Source organism: Xyrauchen texanus, chromosome 5 (genome assembly GCF_025860055.1).
Source record: "Xyrauchen texanus isolate HMW12.3.18 chromosome 5, RBS_HiC_50CHRs, whole genome shotgun sequence".
Taxonomy (NCBI): Eukaryota; Metazoa; Chordata; class Actinopteri; order Cypriniformes; family Catostomidae; genus Xyrauchen; species Xyrauchen texanus.
This window is the reverse complement of record NC_068280.1, coordinates 34,932,358-34,957,895: the sequence shown is the minus strand read 5'-3', so window position 1 is coordinate 34,957,895 and position 25,538 is coordinate 34,932,358. Positions and strand designations below refer to the sequence as shown.

General features: G+C 42.6%; 1 protein-coding gene across 1 annotated transcript in view; it reads right to left on the bottom strand.

Annotated features, from left to right (window-relative positions):
- LOC127644436 (putative methyltransferase NSUN7) overlaps window positions 1-25,004 on the bottom strand; it is a 28,074-nt gene extending 3,070 nt beyond the window's left edge. The window contains exons 1-8 of the mRNA XM_052127622.1: window positions 24,596-25,004; window positions 3,640-3,698; window positions 3,412-3,548; window positions 2,710-2,862; window positions 2,423-2,606; window positions 2,107-2,320; window positions 1,297-1,440; window positions 242-343 (exon numbers count right to left, since the gene is read on the bottom strand). Coding sequence (XP_051983582.1) covers window positions 242-343; window positions 1,297-1,440; window positions 2,107-2,320; window positions 2,423-2,606; window positions 2,710-2,862; window positions 3,412-3,548; window positions 3,640-3,698; window positions 24,596-25,004 — 1,402 coding nt within the window. The remainder of the gene's footprint in view (window positions 1-241; window positions 344-1,296; window positions 1,441-2,106; window positions 2,321-2,422; window positions 2,607-2,709; window positions 2,863-3,411; window positions 3,549-3,639; window positions 3,699-24,595) is intronic.
- Window positions 25,005-25,538: the final 534 nt, after the last annotated feature.

The window sequence follows — 25,538 nt, the reverse complement described above, 5'->3', positions numbered from 1 at the left end:
ACATGCAGTCAATATATAATTTATAAATATGTGCAGTGGGCCTATCTCACTAATTGGAGATAGAAATAATCCAGTTTATGGACACGTGGATAGAAAATAGACTCAGTTAAAAGGACAAATTAAATCTCTCTGCATTAGAGTGCTCTTGTTCTCACTTAGTTTGAGTTTAAATAAATATGTATGTAATTATTCAGTGTCATAGAATCAAGTTAATGAAAGATTGTGTAAGTGTATGACTCACAGGTTAGTGCATGGTTGAGGTCTTGTTCCTGTTTAGCAACCAGTGCCTCCAGTTTATTATCAGAGATGGTACCTTTTGACAAACCATGCAGTAGCTCTTTGTCTGATAAACAGAGAAATACGTGTATAAGCAATATGTTATCTCTGAGATATATTCAGGGTTTCCACACTTTTTAGACCAAGGAATTTTCATCATTTTCAATTACTTTTCCATTCATTTTTTATTTTTTTTAATCATTTCATAGTGATTGTACTCACAAAGAGCAATACCTAGTCAATTAAAGAAAGTTGAGTGGAGTATAGCTAGAAAATGTCCATGACTCTTCCATACCTATATGTTTTCACATTCACTGGTATTTTCAGATATCACATAAAAATAATAATTGTAATTTTATCTTATATTTGTTTAATAGACACACTGAAAGTTTAAAGTCAATGGGTCTTATTTACCAAACATGAGCAAAAAAGAATTCTGTTTGTAAAATCATTCTAATATTGAATTGTATGCAACAGTTTATGGAAGAATAGTTTCGGGGTACCTTAGGGTTCAGTGTTTGTGCTCTTCTTCTTCTCCATTTGCACAACATTACTGGGATCTGTCATTAAGGCACATGGCAAGAGTCCAAGAACTGCACTGGTTCCCAATGGTTGCTTGCATCAAGTTCAAGGCATTAATTCTTGCTTACAGAACAACCACTGTTTCCGCACCCCCTATCTATACTCGCTACTTCAACTCTTATGTGCCCTCCAGATCAGCGGGTGTGTGGTGCCACCTCTCTACTTGTGCTTCTCTGAGAAATTAGCAATTTTGTATTACAGCGCTTTTCTTAGTGCTGACACTTTAGGAGGAATCGCTTCTTTTGTATTCCTTATTTGTAAGTTGTTTTGGATAAAAGCATTAGCTAAATGAATAAATGTATATATAAACGTAACGAATGACTAACACCTACATTTGTGCTGCTTGCATTTTATCAATAAGGCCCATTATCTTTCAAATGTAAATTAATGCATTGATTTCAAAATGCTGGCTGTGTTTTGACCTTAATTCTGCTGTACCTCCACTCTCATTGAGGATGAACTCAACAGGGTTGCAGAGTGATGACGCAGAACATTGTGGAAGCACTAAAATCACCCGCACCTTCTGAATACGCAAATCCAATTCATGAAGCTCAGTAAAGTCATCAGACAACAGCTTCACATCTATGAAGAGTGAGAGGTGTTAAAAGTTAACCCCACAGCAGTGATGTAACTATCTTTTGACATTTCAATACTTGCTAAACACCACAAACTAAAAAGTACCAAAAGGTACCATGGTATTATTGTGTGTGTGTGTGTGTGTGTGTGTGTGTGTGTGTGTGTGTGTGTGTGTTTATATATGTACCAAGGTAAAACCATGTAAATGAATATGATCTTTTAGTACCATGACCTTACCACCAGATACCACTGCCGTACCATTTCATAGTTTCAGCAAAACTATGTTCCATGAAATTTGTCTTTTGCTATACATTCCTTCATTAGTATTCATTATTTAAAATCCTAAAACTGTTCTTATTTTAAATGTCACAGAAAGTAACTCATGAGCAGTCCCAGATGGAATGTTCAGATTTTTTTCTTCATATTTTCTGCCTGATTTTGATGGAAAATCTATGGAATTTTGCTTAATGGATTTAAACATGGTAAAACATGTTAAACGCAGCTGATATTACTATGCTCTTATTGGATGCTGATACCATAATCTAATCAACCAAAATATGTAATAAATTAACACAAGGGGATTATGTTCAATTTGTAAACTTTGTGAAAGCTTTCTGTGGAATTCTGACAGATTCCACAAGGTCCTGTACAAGGCGAAAGAATAACACTCACTTTTGCAGCCAATAGAGGAGAGTGTAGTTTGTAGTTCCTCCTTGAAGTTGGGGGCATTAAGGACCCCACATACATGTACACAGCCTGAACAGGCAGCAGTCTGGACAGCCACATGAGCCACAGTCAGAGCAGAGAAGGACCCCACCATCAGAACATCACAGTTCTCTACTAACAGTGGGCGCACCGCTCCCGCAACCAGACTACGGGATTTATCCTGAATTCACACACATACAACACAGACACCCATTGAACCCTGAATATGCATTTGCAGTCATAATAACAGTTGCATCTGTATCTTTATTACCTGTATTATTACCTGTATTATGAGTGTGTGTTCTGTCAGTAGTTTGGTTTTCTCCAGTCGTTTTAGAACCCTTCTGGGAAACAGCAGTACATTAGAACAGTGTGCGTCTTTACAGAACACTTGTCCAGCCAGGTGTGTATTTGAGTCCACTTGAGCGAAGCCTGCAGTCCTCAGAATCTCACGCACATTTTCAATGCTGTATGAATTAGTATACAAACAAAAGAACATAACAAATGACAGGTCTGGTGTACATAATGAATAAGAGAAAAATTTCTGTATACATACATATAACATACTACCTTGCATTGAGTGTGTTGACCCATGCATAGAGCGGTACTGTTTGTGTTCTGTGTTGTTTTATTCTCACAAGCTGTGGCAGGAAGCTATCAATGGTCAGAAAGTTCTTCTTTATTCTAAAGTGAGCCAGTGATGCTTCCAGTTTTGTCCTGAACCTAAAACATACACAAATATACATGTAAAAGGCCAGTTTCTTCAAAATGTTGAGCAGCATCCCCAATGGGCATCTCACACAAGAGATTTAGTGGAGTTCCATTGTTATGTTTCATTTCATTATCAACTAAAAGGAGTACTACAAATAGACACAAATAAAGTCAATTGGTGACATACAGTACTATAATCATAATAACTACTTTGGATAGCTTAGTCCAGATAATTTGGTCTTGGAAGAATTTTATAAGAAATGTTTCAGAATGTTTTTTGATTGCAGAATTGGTAGCTTGGTAAATCTGAGTACAGTTTGAGACATTGTTAAGATCTATTCTGAAACTTGAGAGGAGACATGTGAGAGTAATGGGGTTTACTTAGGAAAACGTCTCCACTTAACCATCAATTTAAACTCATTGCTGTCTAGAAGAAAACATGTAGATACTAAAGTGATCTGTAATTTTTCTTTCCTATGGGGCAACAGAACATCATTTACTATGACGTATAAAATGATGTATAATTGTCCTTATTCAAAGAGCAAACCTGCTCATACTGACCTATAAAGAATGTCTTCCACATGTCTTACTTCCTTCATAAGTCCCTCCCCTGCTCTTTTTATTGAATCTCTGGGCTGGAACTTCCTGTCCAGGAGGTCATAGAGTATGACTACCACAAGAGCCATGAGGCCATCTGGCTGAGCATACATACAAACACAAACGTTAAGCACATCAAAGTCAATCATGATATCAAGATAAAGGAGTAAATATCAATCATAGAAGACCCACCATTTTCTGAGAGGGGTAAAAGCAGCTGTCAATCAAGATTTCTTCCAGTAGATCTTGATCTGTTATTGAAGGAGGAGGGAGATACTGTTTTATAAGAGTGCGGGAGTTGGAAATTCAGTTTTACAAGCAAAGTAATTATATGTATAACGGCTGGAAGCTCAGACAAGACCCTCCAAGACCAGACTAGTGAGATATCGGTCCTACTAAGACCCAGACAAAGACTAGACACCTCAAAGCCTAGATCAAGACCAAGACCTACATTAGATCCACAATAAGACCTGTCAGTCCAAGAACAAGTCCGTGAGTTAAAATACAGAAAGCAATGAATTTATTGCGGCATTCATTCCAGATACATTGCACAGTGACAAGGTAGCTTTCAGAGAAAAGCAAATTCTTTGCAATGGTGAAAATACTGTGCAGCCTGTTTAAGGTAATCATCACCTTTAGTATGTTGGAAATAAACTGCGCCATGAGCCACGCTGAGACCCAGATCCAGAACAAGACACCAAGTAATAACATCCTGACCAAGGATACATTTATGTGGTCTGGCAGGGTTTTACGACCAAGACCACCAGAGTTTCAACTTTTGCACAAATACAATAACAAACAGTAATAAGAGTAGTACAGCAGACAACACGAAGCAGCAAACACCATAGATCTGCAAAATGAGGAGCCAAAAAATCCAGGCATACTGTGTTTTCCAGAGAGCCTAAAAGAACCAAAAGAATGGGTGAAAGTAAGAGAACTGAATTTTAAAATAGTTGGAGTCCAACTTGGACTGGCTTACTGAATATTAACAAACAAATATGAACTGAATTGAAAAAGGATATCCCTTATGGGGAAAAAAAAAAACCTTCTTAAACCAGCATAAACTGTTATGCTGATTTTAGTGGTTAAAGCTCATCTAGCTGGTCACCCAGCCTGTCCTAATTGTGGTTTAGCTGGTAGGCTACACTAATTATGCTGGGAGACTAGCTGAGACCAGCAAACCACTTTCGTTTTTTTTTAGCACGGTAGACCTTTAAATAATTAAATAAAAATAATCTGCTTTAAAGGAATATTCCTGGTTCTTGTCCCTCCTTTTCTTTAACAATCTAGAGGTCGTTTAGGGTTTGGTGGTTCTTATAGTCGTTTAGGGTTTGGTGGTTTACAGCATTACGTTGTCATGGCAACAAAGTTGTAAAAATGGATATAACGTTAAACAGAAACTGTTAGTAAGTGATTTTATCACTCTAAAATCATGTTAATATGAAATTCATTTTTTCAGTATGTCTTGTGGCTATACTTCAAAGCAGTGAGTATTTTAACATTTACAGATTGCCTCAATTCACTTCCAGTGTGCCTCAAGTCGAAATTGATTTTCTGGTAATCAACATAATGCCACAAACTCTGTCGATTGAGCTCAACTTGTGTTGTACCCAGAATATTCCTTTAATTCTCTAGTAGGGGTTTTGGTTAGGCAATATACTGATCTTATACTGATGTAGTTTTGTCTCATTTATTAAATTGTTTACTATTTTATACATAATCTATGTCTGGTCCTATATGAACCATATTAAAAACTCATGCTATAAAGTTAAAAGATTTTATTTTCTGATGTTATCCATATGGACTGTGAGTATGAGCTCTCAAGGCGAACTGACCTTACCCACAAAGTTCAGTGCAGCCATTAAGTGATACAGCAGTCTGTAAAAATGATGTTTGAACTGACATGCCTGCACTACACTAAAAGCAAATGGATGTTCTTAAATTAAATAAATAAATGGAAAAAGCTTCCTCTAAGCAAAAAGTTTGAAAAAGTAAATGAAATGCAGAGGAAGAGGAAGAGGTAGAGCGATGTAGTAAAATGTGAAGAGAGTGGAGGAATGAGTAAGAGAGGTATGTGGGGAATATAAGGTGCAGGAAGAAAGCCACTGAACCAAACACCAAAAAAAAAAGCAATACAGTGGACAGTGGAAGCAATACAGCAATTTTTTTTTTTTTTTAGATTAAAGGACTCAAAATGATTGTTTTGTGGCTATTAGTCTAATCTACATTCTAATGCAATCCAACAAGTTGACACAATTATATTAATAACCCATAATTATATTGATAAACCAAAAATATTGATATTGCACTCATAGGCGGAAATCGCGGGGGGGGGGGGTGGTGTGGGTGGGGGATCAGGACCCCCCCATCTGAGGGTTGTCCCCCCCTAAAATATCATTAAAATGTGTGTATTGTAAATAATATAATGATATATTCTTAAAATAATCGTTTAAGAAATAAAATAATACAAATGCAAACGGGGCAACAACAAAAAACCCCTTGGTGTCCCCTTCAAAAATTTCTCTTGAGAATTGTTATGTTTATTGTCCCCCCCAACATTTTGATGCAATTTTCGCCCCTGATTGCACTCATAGACCCATGCAAATTTTTGTTCAATAAAATGCTCTCTAAAATTGGAAGATCCCCTCCTCCTAACACCACCTTTTTCTGACCAGTAATAGCAAGTAGCAAATCATGGTTCATGGCTGTGATGTGAACTTAAGGCAATTAGCTATTTAAAAGAAAGGGTAGAGCCAAACTTTCTTTGCAAATCTGTTGCAGACCCCACCACCCAGGAGGCCAAGTCAAAAGATGAGAAATGTGTTAAAACATGAGAAAATAAGGAGACAGGAGAAAAGGTGACTATTTGTCTCAACTCCTCAGTCGTTTTCAGGAGGCATGTGCAGAAATGCTGCTTTACCTGTAATCTCCCAAAATCCCTCACCAGACGTAAGAACTTCAGAATAAAAGTCCCTTAGTTTAAGAATATGAGACCTAGTGCACTTTGCAAACTTTTTAACTTATTCTGTATATATAAATTCCTAAACATTATGAACATTACTTTCTAACAGGAAATACAATCCAGAATATCACAAATAAAAATCAAACAAATGTGCACATCTTCCCTGACAAAATAAAACAAGCTCCAGCTATTAACACTTATTTAGGCTCCAAAACTACTTTTCCCCCCAAAAGTAAATACATCATTCAAATATATGGGTATTGTATAATGGTAATGTGTGTAGATATATGGAGTGTAGTGTGTAGGATGGAAAGGTTGGGGAATGTAATAAGGTGTGCGCCATAAAGGTATGTGAGGTAGTGTATGGGCTGCTACAGAGTTGAGAGTGCTGTGTGGTTGCAATGAAGGCTGACCAAGTGTTTCATAAGTGAACATGAGTTTTGGTCTTCTATCTCTAGTAGATCGTCTCACTCAGCTTGGTCATTTACTTCTTGGCTTTCAGCAGCCAGATCTATAATTTCCACAGGCTCAATATGTCCAACTTCTTCATCTGTAGCAGGTGGGATCAAATCAGGTAACACTGATTTTAGTGTTTTTCTCTTGTTTATCTTTGTTTCTGTTTGGTTTGTCTTTATTTTACAGGTTCCCCTGGTGTCTGTGGTGTTTCCACAGATAGGTTATTTACCAGCAACTGTAGATTTGGATGAAGGGTTCTTGTTCTTTTCTCATTTCCATTAACTGGACTAAAAACATACACTGGGTCAGCCACCTGCTCTTTAACAACATACATAGTTGTTTCCCAGTAGGACTTGAGTTTTCCTGGACCTCAACGTTCGCTGACAAGGACTTTATCTCAAAGCTTCAAAACTACCCCTTCTACTTTGAGTTCTTAGTGAACTTTGCCTTGTGCACTGGATTGCCAGCTGTTTTTGTTTGCTATTCTGTAAGCTTCTGTCATTCGTTTGGACCACTGTTCAGCAAATCCTTTGTGGGTCACTTGATCATTCTATTCAACAAGTCTGAATATCAGGTCAACAGGTAGGTGAGGATGGCATCCATACAACAAACAGAAAGGGGAATACCCAGTGGACCTATGGCATATACAATTGTAGACATGTACAATTAGTGGGAGATGATCCTTCCGTCTTTCTTTCTCCTTGTCAGCAAGTGCTCTTAATGTCTCCAAAAGCGTTCAATTGAACCTTTTAGCAGGGTTGCATTAAGGGTGATAGGGAGATGTCCTTGAATGGCGTACTCCAGATTGTTGTTGAATAGTGCGGATGAGCTCATTTTCAAAGTCCCTGCCCAGGTCATGGTGTAATTTGCCAGGGTATCCAAAGCGAGGGATGTAGTCATTGAAGAGATGCTCTACGACAGTTCATCCAGACTTGTTTTTCGTTGGGTAAGCTTGAGCGAATATGGTGAAGTGATCCATGACTACTAGTATATATTCAAACCCCCCACGACTCGGCTCTAAGTTCAAGAGGCGAGTTTGATGTAATACTCCCCATAGGCGCATAAACATTGTTGACTGGCTTTTTTGTTTGATGCATGGGCATTTCCATGTTATGTACACCTCTACTTCTATCTTCATAAAAGGCCAGTAAAATCTTTCCCTTACCAGATGTAATACTCGTTCATTTCCAACATGTCCCATTCTGTCATTTAGGTATTCCATAGTAAGTTGTTTATACTTGGCAGCGAGAACAAACTGATGTCTGTCTGTAGTTTGTCTATACAAATGTCTATTTTCCAGATGTAATCTGTTCAATTCATACAAGAGTTTTCTGGTAGCACCAGTCACTTCTTTTCTTGTCCCATTGTCTAGTACCATGTTAACTTATTTTAGCTTTACCACTTTGGATATAACGTCTCGGGTTACATGTGTAACCCTCGTTCCCTGAAAAAAGCAGAACCAGATGCTGCGCTGCTAAGTGCTATGGGGAACAATCCTAGTTGTGACCGAGCTGAAATAATGTAACACATCAATGAACATTGACCGGAATTTATTGCCTCGGCTGATGTAATCATTAGATGCACCTGCGGCCAGGCTATAAATGGATACGTCACCAGGTGTCGTCAGATACTTCTTTTTGAAGAACAGTCCTGGGACGTCCCAGTGCTGCAAATAAGCGCAGCATCTCGTTCCGCTTTTTTCAGGGAACAAGGGTTACACATGTAACCCGAGACGTTCCCTTTACAAAATGCTTCACTATGATGCTGCGCTGCTAAGCGCTATGGGGAACGCAATACCCACGCCGCCGCACTGGGGGCTGTCCGGACCCCTACGGTTGTGCAGTGTACTCACAAAAAGCAGCCTGCGACAACAAGACGCACCTAGAGTGGGACCCAAGGCAGAAAACCAGGGTCTGAACCACATAGAAAGGGAACGAAGCCTGAGGCGCGTAACCCTTATTAGCCTAGGGGTTTTGGCTTCTAAATGAATTATAGAAGTGCGTCATAAGATCGATGGTGACCAGCCAAACGAGTTGTAGGGCTTGAGACACGACTGTCTTGACAGGCATCATCTTGGACTTGAACACCCATGGGCAGTTCAAGCTTTAAGATCTATGCCAAATGCCACCCCCTCACCCTCCATGGGAAACAGGAAGTATTTAGTGTAATAACCTAACTCTCTCTTTGGAAGGGGAACACATACCATGGCTCCTTTAACCAGGAGATTGAGCTTTTTTTTTACATAAAAAAGAAATCCGGTTTACCGTAGTGAGAACACGCCGTTGAAACATGGAAAAGCGCCGAGTGAATTAAATTCTGATGCCCTTATATGACCCACAGAAAAGAATATATCTGGCAGAAGTTTCCACGCCTCTAGGATCTCTGAGATGGTATTATATTTTAACACTTCCTGTTGAGGGGTTGTCGAGTGTTTCACGTCCTGTATAAAATGCAGGAACAGCGAAAACACCCAATTTTGACGGAAGCCCCTGCAACCCGAAACACCCAAGAGGTGGTGGGGATGGAGGGGCTTTGAGGGGGTACCGGGAGGGGTGAAGTGAAGCACGTGCCCCGTCCCGAGGGGAGCTACCCCTAATCTAGGCACAAGACCGTCAGGGTTTTCTCTTACTAGAAATTATAGTCCTGACGTCTTGCTTCGGGGCTGGCGAGGGCGGCGAGACTGTCCCAAATCCCTGGGAGGAGGAGCACGACTCGCCACGCTTTGCTTTTGAGCCTCCCATCAGACAGGACCGAGGCGGGTCTGAGGCTTGCTCGTCAAGTGCAGAACCCACACTCAGGTCGTCCAGGAGGTCAGCCTGGTACGCCTGTAAAACAGCATAGTGTGCAGAGCAGCACCAGCCTGACCTGCTGCTTGATAAGCCCTTCCCACTAAAGTGGAGGTTGTCCTACAAGGCTTTGAGGGGAGAGAGGGCCTCTAAAGTGACGATGCCGAGCCCGGCGAGAGATAGCCTGCAAGCGTCTCTCCGACCAGCGGCATCACTGAATACCCCCGTGCCTCAGCACCCACGATAGTCGAAAATAATGACGTCGAGGGTATGTGAACACGGGAAGAAAATATATATCAATTTTATTTTAATTTTTTTGGGTTCCTCCATGAGCAAAAAAGCTCTTCATGGAGGTTATCAAAGAAGGGAAGGGACTCATGAGGCGTTCCCTTTCTTAGACTGGAAGATAAAAACCAAACCCCCTGGTTTGGGGGTCTCTTTGTCACGTGGCCAGTCCAATCTGGCAACCGCACGAGTAACAACATCGAGCAATTCCGCCGTAGATTTTTTATCATGGATGGAAAGCTCGGAGGCGGGAAGAGAATCGCGATCCTCCTCATGATCCGTAGAAGCATCGGAACGCGCTTTGAGATCATGTGAAGGACCAGCTGGGTTTGGGGAGAGAGCGAGAGAAAGGGATCAACCCGTCTCTTGCTCCTCAGCCAAATCCATGCAAGAGTCCCACGAACGATCCTTTTTTTTTCGTGAGTGCTGACTCCCGGAAGCAAGCGAGGCGAGCGCAAAGCAGTTTGCCTGTTAAAGCAAATCGCAGTGCTCGCACCCGCCCTGCTGCAACGCGAGAGCAGCGTGCTCTTACCCCCAAACAAACAGAGCAAAAACTGATGCATCGTTTGCGGCTTTCAGTCATTCTCTCGTTTTTTTCTTTTCTTTTTTTAGAAATATATATATATATATATATAAAATATTTTCTAAACAGAAGAGAAAAGAGAAAAAAATTCACTGAATTTTTTTCACTGAAACACCAATTCTAACTCCTAACAGAGGAAAGAAAGTTTTGAAAGGGTTTGTAAAACACACAGAAACAGAATCGCTCTGAAAAAAGAGTTTCTGACAACACCTGGTGACGTATCCATTTATAGCCTGGCCGCAGGTGCATCTAATGATTACATCAGCTGAGGCTATAAATTCCGGTCAATGTTCATTGACGTGTTACACACATTATTTCAGCTCGGTCACAACTAGGATTGTTCCCCATAGTGCTTAGCAGCGCAGCATCATAGTGAAGCTTTTTGTAAAGGGAACTGGATATTCTCTCTGAGATTTGATTAATTCTTTTTGACTTATTTTTGGCAGCAGTGAGCAGTCAGGTTTTTGATCTACATCTTGAGAAGACATTCTCAGGGCAGCAATCCAAGCCACAACCTTCTTCTGGGCAGCAAGACTTCCTTCCCAGGTTGCTTGCACCACCTCTTGAGTCAGTTTTTCAGTGCACTCTGTCATGTATTCCTGAATGTTAAGTGGAATGCGAGAAAGTGTGTCTGCATCAATGTTTGCTTTGCCTTGTCGATACTTGATATCGAACCATAAGTCAGTCATCCAGCAATCGCCAACAGCATTCAATTTTGCAGTGCTCATGACATAAATCAGAGGATTATTGTCAGTGTAAATGGTGAAGTGTGGAGCGTAGAACAGGTAGTCCCTAAATGTCTCGCACACTGCCCACTTTACAGCAAGGAACTTAAGCTTTCCGTTGTGTAGCCTGTAGTTTCTTTCAGCTGGGGTAAGAGTTCTCTAACCATACCCAATGACCCTTAAATTCCCTTCCTGATGCTGACAGAGGATGGCCCCGAGGCCCCTTTCTGACGCATCAGTGTGAAGCGTGAATGGCAGATTGAGGCCAGTACTGGTAGGTTAATAAGTACATCAATGTCAAGTGTGCTCTGGTGTACATTTGTCCATTCAACAGGAGTCCTGGAGGGCAGCTGAGGACCCTTTGTCTTCTTTTGACTGGAATTGAATGCCTGGGTATCAGACTTTACCTGGAGTAGTTCATAGATTGGTTTATCTACACGAGAGAAATTCTGGATAAAATCACGGTAGTAACTCAGCAACCGCAGGAGTCTCCTCTCCGCAGTCTTTGGAGTCTTACTTTTCAGTGACATCACGGATTAAAGGTATTTTGGATCTATCCGCAACCCTTCTCGGACACAAGGTGACCCATGTACCTGACTTCATTGCAGAAAAGCTCACACTTCTCTGGTCTGAGATTGATTCCATTGAGCTGAAGAGTTGAACATATTCCTCAAAAGAATTTGCACTAAGAGTATCCAGCATCTCCTCCATGGAACGCAGCATGCGCATTGAAAATCCCAAAAGGAATTCTCAAAAAAGCCCCCAGGGGGTGATGAATGCAGACATGTGTCTGGACCCTTCGGCTTTAAAGCCCTGATGGTAGGCCTTTCCTTGGTTGAGAATGCTGAACCATGAATATCATCCAAGTGTGTCAATTAGGTCTTTAATTCTTGGCAACGGGTGTCTGCCTGGAACAGTTTTCTTATTTAGGAGGCGATAATCAATAGAAAGGCATAATGTGCTGTCCTTCATTCTGACACATACTACAGGGGCAGAATAAGGGGACATGGATTTCCCTATCCACCCTTTTGCAAGAAGATATTGGATGTATATGGCCCTGATGAATATGCCTTTTGTACAGGTATGTCATCTTCAAGGTTTATGGACATTTGCAGACTGGGAATACAGCTGATGCATTTCTCTCTCTGATAAAAGCTGTAGACTCTGCAAGCAGCATTTCCCTGACACCTTCTTGTTGTTAATTTGTCAGATCACTGAGGTCAACAGGTGGTTGTCACTGGCATGTGTTCTCTGCCATAGACGCAACCGCAGTGTGGACCCTCGCCCTGGACTTTGTCTTATCTGGTGCCTCTGTCTCTACTAACATTTAAATTGGCTGAATGGAACCAATGACTGTGTAGTGAGGCAAAGTAATGTCACACATAGTACTGCTACCAATAGGGACAAAGACATAAGGACTCTTCTGACTTTACATTTCAAGTAAGCTTTCACCAATGTCTAGCTTTTCCAAATGTCCATTGGTCTTGTCTGGATCAAACAGTGTTATAAAGTCAGATTGTTCAATATGAGGTGGAATTTTGAACTTCACACATGCAACTTTGCCTACTGGGATGACTACGTCATGCTGACCCACCCTTAACCATGCATGCTGTTTGCTGGGCTCTGGCCGTTTAAACAAAGTTCATAAGCATTTGGACTTTCTCCCTGGGGACAGAAATTGCTCTAGAAAGCAGAGAGTCAGTAGAAGGCACTCTGGAAGCCCTTGGAACTGTTCCACCATAACATTAAATCCAAGCAGCGGCCTCTCAATTGGCAGACTGCTAACTAGAAAAGGGACACGGATAGAAAGGTTGGGATCATAATTTCCTGGTAAGTTGTGGTGGCGTCAGGAGTGGTAGTGGCGTAGTGGGCTAAGGCACTGAACGGGTAAGCAGAAGGTTGTCAGTTCAATCCCCACAGCCACCACCATTGTGACCTTGAGCAAGACACTTAACTCCAGGTTGCTCCGGGGGGATTGTCCCTGTAATAAGTGCTCTTTAAGTCGTTTTGGATAAAAGCGTCTGCCAAATGCATAAATGTAAATGTAAGTGATGATAGTCCAACTGTCAAATAGGCAAGGCAAGGCAAGGCAAGTTTATTTATATAGCACATTTCATACACAATGGTAATTCAAAGTGCTTTACATAGAAGAGATAAGAATAAAAAAAAATAAGAATAATTGAAACAGTTTAGAATATAAAATAAAATAAAATACAGTACAAACAGTCGGACACACAGTGGCACAGTGCTCATTCAGTAAATGCACAGCTAAACAGATGTGTTTTGAGTCTGGATTTGAATGTGACTACTGTTGGAGCACATCTGATCTCTTCTGGAAGCTGGTTCCAGCTGCGGCTGGCATAATAGCTAAAAGCAGACTCTCCTTGCTTAAAGTGAACCCTTGGTATTTCTAGCTGATGTGATCCTAATGATCTGAGTGATCTGTTGGGTTTATATTCAGTGAGCATATCTGCAATATATTGAGGTCCTAGCCCATTGAGTGATTTATATACCAGTAATAATACTTTAAAATCAATCCTAAATGTAACTGGGAGCCAGTGTAAAGACCTGAGGACTGGTGTGATATGTTCATGTTTTCTGGTTCTGCTCAGAATCCTGGCAGCAGCGTTCTGTATGAGCTGCAACTGTCTTATGGTCTTTTTGGGAAGGCCAGTGAGGAGTCCATTACAATAATCCACCCTGCTGGTGATGAAAGCATGCACAAGTTTCTCTAGGTCTTGACTGGAAACAAAGCATCTAATTCTTGCAATATTATTCAGATGATAGTATGCTGATTTAGTTATTGCTTTGACATGACTACTGAAACTAAGGTCTGACTCTAGAGACACACCAAGATTCCTGACTTGATTTTTAGTTGTTTGACCCCTAGCGTCAAGGTATGCATTCACCTTGAGAACTTCATCTTTGTTTCCAAACACAATGACTTCAGTTTTGTCTTTGTTTAACTGAAGAAAGTTTTGGCACATCCAACTGTTAACTTCATCAATGCATTGGCAGAGGGAGTAATCGTTAGGTGATAGGGCTAAGTAGATCTGTGTGTCGTCTGCATAGCTGTGGTAAGCAATTTGGTTCTTTTTCTTTATTTGGCTCATTGGGAGCATATACAGGTTGAACAGGAGTGGCGCAAGAATTGAGCCTTGAGGGATTCCGCATGTCATGGACGTCCACTCAGACTTATGGTCTCCTATACTCACATAATAACCTCTCCCTTCTAAGTATGACTTGAACCATTTTAGGACCATCCCAGAAAGCCCCACCCAGTTTTCCAGCCTGTCAAGAAGTATGTTGTGATCGACAGTGTCAAATGCAGCACTGAGGTCGAGTAGTACCAGTACTGATAATTTGCCTGTATCAGGATTTAAGTGAATATCGTTTATTATCTTTATGAGCGCTGTCTCTGTGCTGTGATGCGATCGGAAACCAGATTGAAAATTGTCAAAGTATCCATTTGAGTTCAAGAATTTGTTCAGCTGATTGAAGACAACTTTTTCAATGATCTTGCCTATGAAAGGAAGATTTGAGATCGGTCTATAGTTGCTTAATATGGTCTTATCCAGATTGTTCTTTTTCAAGAGGTGCTTGACAACTGCAGTTTTCAGGGGGTTTGGAAAACTCCCAGAGAGAAGTGAAGAGTTTATCACTTCTAGGAGATCTGCTTCTAAACAATTGAACACACTTTTGAAAAAAGATGTGGGAAGTGCATCAAGGGCGCAGGTTGATGTTTTAAGGTGCTGTATGGTTTCTTCCAAAATTTTGCCATCAATTTCTTTAAAATCAGACATAGTAACTACTTTCTCAGGTTGTGGTTTGATTTGTCTGACCCCAGCACAACTCAAGGATGTGCTGATCACCTTTCTGATATTATTGATTTTTTCAGAGAAGAAAGAAGCAAACTCACTGCACTTGCTGTCTGAGAGCATTTCACTGGGAATCTGGCTTGGGGGGTTTGTCAGTCTCTCTACAGTCGCAAAAAGAGTGCGTGTGTTGTTTAAGTTGCTGTTTATAATATTCGAGAAGAAAGTCTGTCTAGCTTTGCCTAGTTCCATATTAAAAGCATGGATGCTGTCTTTGTAGATGTTATAATGGACTACAAGTTTTGTCTTCCGCCACATGCGCTCTGCTTTTCTGCATTGTCTTTTCATATTTTGCACTGCTGTTGAGTTTCTCCAAGGTGCTTTTTGTTTGCCACTCTTCTTCCTGACTTTCACAGGAGCAATATCATCAATTACACTTTTAACTTTTGAGTTAAAAGAATCAAGGAGAAAATCAACAGAGTCAGCAGATATACTTGGTGTTAAAGATATAGCCTTCATAAATAGTACACTCATGTTCTCATTTAAGCATCTCTTCTTGACAGACACAGATCTAGCTTCAGTGGCAGGAGAGATTAATATATTGTAACGCTTGAGCAGCGAGGCAGACGAGGAGATGCGGATCCAAATGCAGTTAGACTTTATTTAATAAACAAACAAGTAAACACAAAAGGAACAACCCTCAATGGGGAAATAAAACATAAAACCGAAAACTAAACACGCTGAAAACAAACAGAGAACTCAGGCAACAAAACAGAGAACTCAGGCAGGGAACACATACCAGGCTAACAACAAACAACGATAGACAAGGACTGAACCAAAAACCAGGGTATAAATACATGAACATAGGAAAAAGGGGCCAATGAACAAACAGAACTCAAACAAGATAACAAGGTGATAAACAGAAGCAAAATACAAGAACAAGAAGGCAGTCCAAGGGGCACAGAGGGCAGGCAGGAAGTCCAAAGGGGCAATGAGTGGCAGACAGGCAGTCCAGGGGGGCAAAGAGGGGCAGACAGGCAGTCCAAGGAGGCTGAGAGGACAGGCAAGCAGTCTATGGGGGCACAAAGGGACAGGTTTAGGGGGCCGGGGAGGTATCGACCGGGCAGGGACAGGTTTAGATGGCCCGGGGGCCGGCCATAAGGCAAGGGCCGGCTCAGGGGGCCTAGGAGGAGGCCACAGGACAGAGGCCGGTTTCGGTGGCCTAGGAGATGGCCATGGGGCAAGGACCGGTTCAGGAGGTCTGGGAGCTGGCCTCAGCCGTAGGAGGTTCTTCTGATGGTGAGCTGGAAGGCTTCGGGGGCGGAGCCGAGGAAGGTGGCGCCGTAGGAGCCTCTAGAGGCGAGGCCCTAGGAGTCTCTGGGGGCGGAGCCGCGGGAGGCTGAGCCGTAGGAGGCTCGGGAGGCAGAGCCGTGGGAGGCGGAGCCGTAGGAGGCTCGGGAGGCAGAGCCGTGGGAGGCTCGGGAGGCGGAGCCGTAGGAGGCTGAGCCATAGGAGGCTCGGGAGGCAGAGCCGCGGGAGGCGGAGCCGCAGGAGGCTCGGGAGGCAGAGCCGCTGGAGGCTCGGGAGGCGGAGCCGCAGGAGGCTCGGGAGGCGGAGCCGCAGGAGGCTCGGGAGGCGGAGCCGTAGGAGGCTTGAGGGGCGGAGCCCTGGAAGGCTCGGGAGGAGGAGCCCTAGAAGACTCGAGAGACTTGGGAGGCGGAGCCCTGGAAGGCTCGAGAGGCTTGTGAGGTGGAGCCCTGGAAGCCTCGAGAGGCTCGAGAGACGAGAGGCGGAGCCCTGGAGGGCTCGAGAGGCTCGAGAGACTTGAGAGGCAGAGCCCTGGAGGGCTCGAGAGACTTGAGAGGCGGAGCCCTAGGAGGCGCGGGAGGAGGAGCCCTGGAAGACTCGAGAGACTTGGGAGGTGGATCCCTGGAAGGCCCAGGAGGCGGAGCTCTGGAAAGCTCAGAAGGCAGAGTACTAGGAAGCTCGGAAGGCGGAGCTCTGGAAAGCTCGGAAGGCAGAGTACTAGGAAGCTCGGAAGGCGGAGCTCTGGAAAGCTCGGAAGGCTCGGAAGGCAGAGTACTAGGAAGCTCGGAAGGCGGAGCTCTGGAAAGCTCGGAAGGCGGAGCACTGGGAAGCTCGGAAGGCGGAGCACTGGGAAGCTCGGAAGGCGGAGCACTGGGAAGCTCGGAAGGCGGAGCACTGGGAAGCTCGAGAGGAGCTGACTCTTGGACGGGCGCGACCACTGGCGTTGGCCTTTGGACGGTCATGGCTACTGGCGCTAGCTCTTGGACGGTCGTGGCTACTGGCGCTGGCTCTTTTACGGTCATGGCTACTGGCGCTGGCTCTCTGACCTCTGAGGCGACAGGCTCTGGCTGGGTTACCGTGGTATGCGCCGGCTTGGGTTTGCTGGGCGCTGAGAGCAGAGCCAAGGGGGGTTTAGGGCACGGGGCTGCGGCAGGCGGAGGCTGGAGAGCAGAGACCTTTGCCCTTCTCATCTTCCTCCGGGCTGATGCGACTGGCGAAGCTGGGACGCTGTTCCTGGTCAGCGTGGCTTCAGGCTCGCTCACAGTGACAGGCATGGGCACTGGCTCGCAGACCGGGGCAGGCGTGGGCTCTGGCTCGCAGACCGGGGCAGGCGTGACAGGGTGAGCCTGGGACGGCTGAAGAGTCTCCTCAGTAGGTGGAGAGGTAGAGTCCTTCCCAGCATGGCCCACAGTCAGCGGGGAGCCGCACAACAGTAGGGTCACCTCCAGGAAGTCGCGGAGAGTCCAGCCGCGTGATGCCGGCAGCAGCCGCTCCTTCAGCCAGCCACACAGGTTGTCCCTGAAGAAGACCACAAGGGAGGTGTCCGGGAAGTCCGCAACAGCCGCAAGTTTAAGGAAGTCGCGGACGTGGACCTCATTCGGACGGTCCTCTTGCCTCAGGCAGAGCAGGTGGTATCTGGCACGTAAAACCGCTGGATCCATGGTGGTCTATCGTTCTGTAACGCTTGAACAGCGAGGCAGACGAGGAGATGCGGATCCAAATGCAGTTAGACTTTATTTAATAAACAAACAAGTAAACACAAAGGAACAACCCTCAATGGGGAAATAAAACATAAAACCGAAAACTAAACACGCTGAAAACAAACAGAGAACTCAGGCAACAAAACAGAGAACTCAGGCAGGGAACACATACCAGGCTAACAACAAACAACGATAGACAAGGACTGAACCAAAAACCAGGGTATAAATACATGAACATAGGAAAAAGGGGCCAATGAACAAACAGAACTCAAACAAGATAACAAGGTGATAAACAGAAGCAAAATGGCAAATTAACGAGGGCAGGTGCAAACAATGAACGTGAACACGAAAGCTAACAGAGAGACTATGGAGTTACACAAGGGACAAAACTGAAAACTAAGGAATGCAAAAGTGACAAAAATGGCAAACAAAAGGGCAACAGTGAAACAAGACAAGGTAAACATAACATATATCAAAGAAAATACAGAAATGATCAGACAGTGCTACATCCTTAATAACAATCGATGAAATGTTTAGACCCTTACTGATAAGTAAATCTAGAATGTGTCCATGATTGTGTGTGGGTCCATGTACATGCTGAGTCAGATCAAAAGTTTTTAAAGCAGTTTTGATTTCTTTTGTCATATTGTTTTCTGCATTATCTATGTGAATGTTAAAGTCTCCAGCAATGGCAAAACAGTCAAACTCTGAGGTAATTGTTGATAACAGTTCTGTAAAGTCCTCAGCAAAGGCTGGAGATTATTTTGGAGGCCTATAAATAATGATAAGTAAAATGCGTGGAGCACCTTTTAACACGTAGTGTGATATTCGAAAGACAGATAATTCCCAAATGATTATTTGCTTACATTGATAGACATCTTTAAAAAGAGCAACTAAACCCCCACCTCTCCTACCTTCTCTACAGACACTCAAAAAAGTAAAGTTAGGAGGGGATGTTTCATTAAGGACTGTTGCACTACAGCTGTCTTCTAGCCAAGTTTCATTTAGAAACATAAAATCCAGGTTGTATGTGCTTATAAAGTCGTTGACTAGAAGTGATTTATTTTTAAGTGAGCGGATGTTTAAAAGTGCTAACTTAACAGTTTTTGTCCCCACAGCAATCTTAGTTTGTCGTGTAATAGGCACCAGATTAGATGGGTTTGCTGAACGGCTTTTGAAGGCCTTAGACTTTCTATCATGTAATCGAACAGCAATAGAGAAAGATACAGGCACATTGGGTTCCCGCTTGTTTTGTAAACATTAGAGAAAGTTACTGTTATCATAGCGGGGACCCGACACATATCACTGAGAGCTGTTATCAGTTGTTTTTGGTTCACCTCGAGCAGATAGAGGAGGGTGTGAGCCCTGGCGTTGTGGCAGAGGTCGAAGAGCTCTCACAGGAGGAGGGGGAGGGCGAGCTGGGCCCGCAGGTGGTTGAGGGGCCTGCTGTTTTTTGCTTGATATCTGGGGGCTTGCAGCAAAAGAGTGGGATAGTTTGGTTCCAGCATACACCAGTTCTTCCATTTTCTCTGAGAAGCACAGATGTGGAGATGCTGCAGAGAGGGATTATGTGTCTGGTGAGAGGGGCTGTTGCTCTGGTGTTATCGGAGGCTGTAATATGCTGTCCTGGTTTCCCTGGGTGTTTTCCAGAAAGTCGTCCTTGAGTGCTGAATCTTGGAGCAGTTCTAATATGTCACAGTCTGTCTGTGGTGAACTTTGTGGGCAGGGGTTAGATGAGATTGTGTCCGTGAGCAGAAATTGTTGTGGCTGAGTGGTGTTATCATTGTCCTTGTGTGATTTGTCAACTGCATGTCCATTCAGGTGTGAAGTCCTGTGGTCATTCATACTGTGTCCAGGTGTGTGTGTGCCATTCAGATTGAGTGGATTGGCACACACTGCAGAAGGATGATTGAGGGAGAAGTAGATACTGTCCTTTAACACTCTTGAATCAAGTTTGTTTGGGTGGTGGCCATCCTGTCGAAACAGTTGCCCCTTACTCCAGAAAAGATTGAAGTTGTCAATGAAGTTCACTTCTTTTATATTGCAGGTTTTTTGCAGCCATGTATTAAGCCCAAGCAACCGTGAAAACCTGTTTGTTCCTCTTGCTGGAAGTGGTCCTCTGATGAATGTTTGAACTTTCAGTCTTTTAAGTATTTCAAAAAGTTCACTTAAATCCTTCTTAAGGAGTTCTGACTGCTCTTTATGAATATCATTCATCCCCACATGAATTATGAGTCGATTTGCAGTCTTATGTTTCATCAGAATGTTCTGAAGTTCCCTGTTTACATCCGAAGTTGTTGCTTGTGGAAGGCAGCATGTAGTTGTATCCCTGCTGCTAATGTTTCTGATTATGGAGTCACCCACTATCAGAGTCCTGGGCCCGGCTGCGCTCTGAGCTGAATGCCGCTGTCTGCTCGACCTTGAGCACCAGTTGGCATCAGTGTTAGCTACTGGCTGATTCAATCTGTGTTCGATCACATTCCTCATGTTTGGGGATTCCTCATTCAATAATACTTCAAATCTGTTCTCAAGATGTATAGGCTGTGGTAGGAAACCAGTGTTTGCAATCCTTGTCAGAGCCGTATCTGGGGTAGAGCATGCTATTGTGGCAATATGTGATGCTTGTGACAATCTGATGTCTCGAGTGCCTTTTGGTCTCGCTCCCTGTTTTAGGATGAGGTCTCCGTTTACGGCACACACTTCCAATTTATCCGCACTTCCAATAAGCTCAGCGAGTGATCTTACATTTACATCTGGTAAGTACTTGTCTTTCCAAGCTCGATCAATCATGCTGACTTGAGCTCCTGTGTCAAGTAGAGCACTTACGGTGAGGCCATTCAAGCTGCACTGAGTGAGAGCTTTTCATCCGATGAGTTTGACAATGGGCTCATTCTTGACTCTAGGTGGAGCTAGAGTGTGAGTTTCTGTCTGTGTATATGAACTTTTGTGATCAGATGCTTCAACTTTAACATGTGAGAGTGTTCTTGTGGACTTACGTTTCTCACTGTCAGGCTTGACTTCCTGTGGGCACTCGACTTGTGACTGGGACGAAAGTGGACTGGTCACTGGTTGTCCCTCTACAGTGACCACTTACCGTTTCCCTGATGCCTGCGTTATCTGAGGCATCCTATGGCCAGGTGCCCTTCTTCCCCACAGAGGAAGCAATGATTACAATTCAGCAGCCCCTTTTGACAGCCATAGGGTCTTCCTCCTCTCTGTGAAACTGTGAAGCTCTCTTGTGATGGCTGTTGTTGGCAAGGCTGAGGCTTTCATGGAGCCTACCATGCTTATGAGTGCATGGTGAGTGGTGGGTCACTTCTGTTTTTGTGTTCAGGAGTTCCTTTCACAGCTCTTATTTCTGTTATAGGTGCTCCTTCTAGATGAGCGCAACTTGCCATGCTTGGCTTTGAATGACTCACTGGATCCAGCCTTCTCAAACTTTCATTTTCATTACCTATGATTCTCATCACCTGTCTCAATATTGCCTCAGTGACACTGTTGTTGAAAAGCAGAGGTTTCTATTCACTGCAAATGTCTTTACATTTTGAATTGTGACAGGACTGTACTACACATCAATGTTTGTCTGCTTGGCAGCAAAGAGGATTTTCTGCTTGAGTCCAATGACTCGATACACGAATTGTTGAGGTGTTTCATGTTCACTTTGTTTTGTGCACATTAGCTCATGAAACATCTCTGTGCTGTTTCTATCCCTTAAGTGTGACTGGAGAAACCCTCTGAGTTCATTCACTGTCATATCTTCCATGTTCATTAGCATGTCTTTGAAATTCCCAGACTTTATTATGCGTAGAATACCTCTCACTATCTCTGTATCACTGAAATTCTCTTTAATTCCATCCTCAATTTGTCTGCACACACTGTTGTACGTGATGTCTGAAGTGTGATCTCCAATTTGACCAACTTGCATTTTTGAATTCACGTTACTGGTAGGACAGGTCTCTTAAGGAGACTACATTTTACCTTATGTTGAGACTGGTTGCTGTGTCGTGCTGTGTCATTATTCTGTTTAACAGGTTGTGTTAGTGTAGGGTGTTGTGGAGATGTTGAAATGTATTTGTGAAGTTTCTTACTCAACTCTTCATAAGTTGAAAGCACTTTTTGTATCTGGGATGGCCCTCGCTGCACTAACTCCACCTATGTCAGTTAACATGAAGGGTGATGCTTTTTGGACAGTGCCAGTAGTGTACCTCCGTGAAGTTAGCACCCCATATAATTCAATAATCACCAAAACTATTTCATTAATTTGTGCTGTGTTTGTGCCGATTTGTGCCGGTTTGGTGTTTGAGATATTAAGCATTCTTTTTTTTGGGCTGTGTGGTGTCACTCTCCACCCCATCTCACTCAAATCAGTCCAAACCGGTGCTGGTCGTTTGTGCTCGGTTTGTGGCGTTAAAACAAATGTTGTAACTATTTAATGTGTGAGTTGTGTAAGAACCTTGTATGATTAAAAAAAATATATAATAATTATTAGTTGTGCTCCCTTTTACTAATGGAGGATTGGGCTGGTACATTTTCCAGGCCAGCGATTGTCGCGAAAGATGTTCTTTTTTTAATCTTTGTGGTTAAGCATATGTACTATGGCTAGGTTTAAGGGTTTGTGATAGATGTATGTGTAGGGTTGCTGCGGCACTCCAAATAAACACAAACACAGGTTGCGTCCGAAACTAGGAAAATGCTGCCTCTGGAGGTAGGAAGGGACCAAGGCACATCCGAATCCAATGTTCTTGTCACATCCTGTCTTCTAAGATACCGTCATCTGATATATTTTTGAAGGCAGCATAGATGTATACTTCGCTACTTTTCAAATCCCACAAACCTGTGCGTGAGGATCCACAGTGGGTGAACTGAAGAAAATAGCAGCAAAGTGTGGGGACCAAGCCATCTGATAAGCAGTTCTTCTATTCTATAATACATGTTTGGGAATCTAAATTGTATATTTCCTATTGACACACTATAGCTGAAAATATAAATAACCATCTGAAGAAATGTTTTTGTGAAGCATCTTTTGAAGACTTTTGCATAGTATGGTTTATGCTTGGTTAATGCCAAAACTCTCTTGACATTATTCTATACTATTAGACCTTTGTGGTTCATTGGACTGAATTAATGCTGGTATCCTAGCAACGATGTGATGTAGTGCTGCCTAGTAAGCCTGTCCAAAACAAGTTTCCAGAGGTACCTTTGTATGCAAATGCTGTCCTATAATTAATTGATTGATTGGTCAGCGAGGCAACAATGTAGCTACCTTTTGTTTTGGATGCAGCCACAGTGTATGAATGTGAAATTCAACTGCTGAAAGACTTCAGCATTTTGCCAGTTATTTGAGGGGGGTGTGCCTTGTAGGAATCATGCAGGATGCAGACAGGACCTTCTCGAACCTAATGTCGATGAATTATCAGTAAGATCATTCTGATTAAAAATAGGAAAAACTTTTCTCTAAAGTAATATCAGACAGGGTTGGAAGAACAGTTGAGTACTGGGTAATGGTAGTATTTCAAATTTATGACTCTTAATCTCATCCTCACTGCACCTCTGTGTCGTGTATCTAAGGAACTTAATAATTGATGTTCAGGGTTTTTAGGTTCACAAAGAGTATAACATCAGTGACCAAAGGAGCATTAACTGCACACTGTTATATGAACAGGACACTAACTCACTAAATTCTTGTGCCTTCTAAATCAATGTTTTTCAACTGATTTTGCTGCTGGACCAAATGTTACATTGTCGATGTATTCTGTGTGGTATTTTCTTTCAACTTCCATTTGTTTATGATTTTCAAGTATGATATCACATCAAATAACCTATCCATGATGGTACATGTTGATAATTTTTTATGTTGGTATATGTTGCTTTTTCCTTGCTGTCCACTACCCTATCCAGACAGACCTGCGACCCATTTTAGGGCCACAACCTGCCAGTTGAAACCACTGTTCTAAACCTAACCACTCTCTTTATGATATTTACATTATGCAAGACTTATTTCCACGCTTTATGCTTTATTTTTTATTTTAGACTTATTTATGAGTTGCTCATGCAAGATCAGGCAGGTAAAACACTCTAAACTGGAGATGAATGTTAAAAGATGATCTTTTAAAGGAAAAATTATATTTAAATGGTAAATGGTCTTCACTTATATAGCACTTTTTTTAACCTTAGAGGTTTCCAAAGCGCTTTACACTGTGTCCCATTCACCCTTTTACACACACATTCACACTCGCACTCATACATCAATAGCGGCAGAGCTGCCATGCAAGGCGCTAGCCTGCCATTGGGGTTCAGAGTCTTGCACAAGGACACTTTGGCATGTGGAGTCATGTGGGCCGGGAATCTAACTGCCAACCCTGCGATTGGCAGCCAACCCACCTGAGCCACAGCCAACCATGAGTAAAAGTAACATTTCCTGTAACCTCTATATTTTTTTATCCTGATAACCATACTCTTATCTTGGTTTTGTGTCCTGTCTTTGACAGAGAAATTAGTCATGTGTTATTTATTTTTTTGGTCACTCACATTTGAGGGTGTTAAACGACAACTCGTATGCCCAGTGCTCATTCTGCTTGGTTCTGTGATGGTCACCGACAACAATCCCAGAGTCAACAACGTCGCTGGGGCCGTAGCGAATGAGTTGGTGTGCAAGGTCTTTTTCCACATGGGTGTTCTGAAAAATAACCGCAGCATGAGAGTACACAGAGTCTGGGAATCCAAGAGGGGTCTTCTCTCGCTCCACCCTGATTCTTTCTGTGGGCACTGTAGTTGCCCCCTTTTTGAGGGACTGAGTACATAATTGTCTCATAGGGCCCTTGAAAGCGGATGAAGAGTGTGCTTTATTTTTAGGATCTGTTTCTTGATCCAGTAAGTTCAGTGATGTGATATCAGGTAGATTTGAGTCATGAGTGGAGCCGAGAGTCTGTTTCACCATTCTGATGGATTTGAATTCTGTGAAAACATAACAGGCTGCTTAAATTATTATCTTTGTTAATTTAGAAATATCATGCACTTTTCCAATATATATACACATTATATATACAAGTAGTCTATTTACAGTATTTTTTCTGAATACATACAGTGGGGGTCCAAAAAACAATTATTGAAAATTATTCTATTTTGCATTTTTCTAATTGTAATAAAAAAAAAATGTATTACAAATTATTTGAGTAAAAATTAACATTTCCGAACATCTTGTTTTTCATATACCCCTCTTTTATTATAATGACATACCTTGAGCTGGCATGGACTCCACTAATTTGTGTAAAACCTGACGATTAATGTAATCCCAAGATGATTTGACAATGTGCCAATGAATATCTTATATACTTCCATTAAAGCAAGGAAATCTGACCTTAGAAAAAAGGCATTAATGGCCAGTCACAAATTTACGCAACTAACGCATTTTTGATAAGTGACCTTGAAATAGCGCACAACCTTAATAAAATATTAATGACATTTCTGTATT